We start from the raw sequence: 3,028 nt of genomic DNA, 5'->3' as shown, positions 1-3,028 counted from the left end.
AGGAGGGGGGGGGTAATTGTTTTGATCCACATGCTCGTTGCTGGCTGGGAGTGTGTATGAAGTGGAGGGTCCCCGCCTTCGCGTTCCTTCCGTGGAGACCACATCTCTCTGCAGTTTCCCAACGCCTTCTCTCTCTTTGTCTCTCTCTGTCTCTCTCTCTCTCGCTCTCTCCCCCTCCCCCTAGACGCGTGTGTTTTGCTTCCTTTTTGCTGCCTTTGTGGTGGAGCTGCTGGTCGGCGACCGCCGGACCGGACCGCCGCCTGCCGCACAGTGAGCGACAAGTTGTTGCGACTGACGGTCAGTCAGTCAGGGACGCAGTCAGCTGTTGAGAGACGACACTAGAGGCGACGGCCCTTTCCCGCACGAGTAGTCGTGACTGATCACCCCGGACGCAGCCAGCTGTGAGGAAAGGACCTCCACCGCCCGCAACCCGCCGCACCCTAACCACCTCCAGGCTCTCTCTCCTCCCTCTCGACCCAGGCAGGATGCCGTTGGCGTTGAGCGCCGCGCTGCGGCTGGCCAGGCGGGTACCCATAGCGGCCGCGCCGCTGACGACCGCCTCCAGCAGGACGCACTACAGGGAGCGGGGCAGGAGCAGGCAGCAGGAGCAGCAGCAGGAGCAGCAGCAGGAGCAGCAGCGAACGGTACGCCACTGATGAGGTTCTACCAGCGAAAACTTAGCGAACTTCCACCGAAAACTTTTCCTGAGAAACTGGAAAACAATGAAAAAATTGAAAAAAAAAATCAAAAAATTGAAAAGCAGTCGAAAAATTGAAAAACAATCGAAAAATTAAAAATCAAATGAAACATTTAAATTTTGACAAATTTCGGCTAATTTACATCTTATTCGTTGAAAATGTTCATAATTTACAACACTTGACTCAATAACTCCAACGCAATTGTCGCCCCCCCTTTCCTCCCTCCCTCTTGCCGAGACAGAGCGCCCTTGGCCTTATCCTCCCTCCGGCTGAAGCCCTCCGGCTGCTGCTGTGACTTGTGTTCGCGCCCCTTCCCCGGCCCGGCCCGGGCGGAGGGCGCGCACCAAGTTTGCGCGACTTGTCGCCGTCGACGAGCCCACCACCCGCCGCCGCCGCCGCCGCCGCCGCCGCCTTGAGGCGTCGCGAGCGCTCAGCGCCCCCTCAGGCAGGCGCCTGGGGCGGAATTAGCGTCACTACTCGAGTCTGCGAGAACTCCGGAAGGAAGCGGCTCATGACACGTGCGAGCCCCAGCCTCATCGCCTGCCCTCCCCCTCCCCCTCCCCGCCCCGCCCCGCGTCTCACCACCACGGACCAACCCCCCGCGGGCCCGCGCGGGGGTGTATTCCGCACACCCGCGAAACTTTGGGCAGACGCGCGACGTCATGTGTCCCGTTGAAATTTCCCCTAAAATAACTGTTTTATAGGCCAAGGACTTTTATTTGTTAGAATAAAAGGAGATAGAATTTAGGGGGCACGTTAACGGCGTTAACCGAGGTACTTCGATCATGAGGTACACTGCGCAAAATAGTTGTAGGATTTACGGGAAAAGTTTCCAGTAATCGTGCCGTAAAATTACAGAGCTCAAAATTGTAAAGCACTACAGGGTAGGTGATCCGCGCCGTCATTTTAAATGCTTATGCTACTGTACCGGATTCACGCGTGCGGATGGGTTGCATACTCGCACTGCGCCATAAGGCGCCATGGCGAGCGACGGTAGGCAAGCACGCCCACACTCGTGAATCCGGTAGGTACAATATACGCTTAAAAATGACGGCGCGGATCAACCACCTTCTTCATATCGACTTGCATCGGCGAGCAACATTTAAGTGTCAAAAATTTAGAAAATTTGAAAAAAAAAAATACTTATTACAAATTATACTGCAAATTTTCGAGGTTATCTTTTTCAGTGTTCGTTAAAAGTCATATTGTATGAAATGTCACCTGAAACCAAAAACAAATAAAGCGCAGGGTTCCCGCATTGACTGAGATGGTCTTGTTGTGCTGCAGTGCGGGTGCGGCCGGGGCGCTGTTGCCCTGGGGCTCACCGTCGCCACGCTCTCGCAGCTCCCCCAGCAGCGCGACGAGCCGGACGGGCCCGCCGCCGCGGCCGCCCTGACCGCCGTCGAGCCCGACGACCACGTCCTGGACCTGGTGGACCAGCTGAGCGCCTGGGAGCGCATCGACGAGGCGAAGAAGGCCCTCCGGACGTTCAAGGTGAGACCGCGATCCTCTATACTTAGTATAATAACTCTCATCATGCATTCACTAGTCTTGCGTCTCCGCCTCTCCGCATCTCTGTTCACCACCCTCTCCCCGTCTCTCTTTCTCCCTCCCTCTCTCTTTCTCGCGCACGCTCTGCAGCGTCTTTGACAAAGGGCTGCCCGCCTCTCTCCAGTCCCCCTGTCAGTAGCTCCTCTCTCTCTCTCCCCCACTCCTCCTTTACCGAGAGCTAGGGGCAGGCCCTTGACAGCGGGACTCGTCAAGAAATACGAGCGCAGTCTAGCAGCAGCAGCAGACCTAGAAGTGGCGTGTGTGTGTGTGTGTGTCTGTGTGTCAGTGTGTCTGTGACACACCATGTGTGTCGCACTCGACAGTTTTGTGGACTGTCAGTTATACTCCGTGAAAACGCGAGATGAATCTCGACCCTCGTCCCCAACTCAAAGGGTACTTCACTCAAAAAAGAAAGAAAAAACAAAAAGAAACATTATGCACCCTCTAAGAAGAAAATCAGGAAACAAAAATCAAGGGAGAATGAATAAGAAATCAGGAAAGAACAGAAAAATCGGCCCACGCTTGGGGCTTGACTTTGTTATGAAGTCACCGCTCGCTCCAACTTCTGGTCTCTCGCGGTGCTGATCCGTGGTCAAGCGGCGCACGGAGAAAGAAAACCGAGAAAAACGGAACTTGCCGTGACACACGGAGTGAGTCACGGACTAGTCTGGATGCAAAAAGAGTCGGGGTTGTTGGGAGTGGGATTGCAATGTCAAATGAGAGACGACCAACTACTGCTAAAAACAACAACCATTTAGAGAGATGGGGGACGGGAGGGG

At 55.0% G+C, this 3,028-nt stretch overlaps 1 protein-coding gene across 1 annotated transcript in view; it reads left to right on the top strand.

Annotated features, from left to right (window-relative positions):
- Nucleotides 1-213: 213 nt before the first annotated feature.
- The window catches only part of LOC113214108 (regulator of microtubule dynamics protein 1-like), a 10,578-nt gene continuing 7,763 nt past the window's right edge, over nt 214-3,028 (top strand). The window contains exons 1-2 of the mRNA XM_026433378.2: nt 214-644; nt 1,986-2,192. Coding sequence (XP_026289163.1) covers nt 486-644; nt 1,986-2,192 — 366 coding nt within the window. The 5' untranslated portion in view covers nt 214-485. The remainder of the gene's footprint in view (nt 645-1,985; nt 2,193-3,028) is intronic.

This window comes from Frankliniella occidentalis, unplaced genomic scaffold, assembly GCF_000697945.3.
Source record: "Frankliniella occidentalis isolate FOCC.00 unplaced genomic scaffold, Focc_3.1 Scaffold56, whole genome shotgun sequence".
Classification (NCBI taxonomy): Eukaryota; Metazoa; Arthropoda; class Insecta; order Thysanoptera; family Thripidae; genus Frankliniella; species Frankliniella occidentalis.
This window is presented reverse-complemented; position numbering and strand designations above follow the sequence as displayed.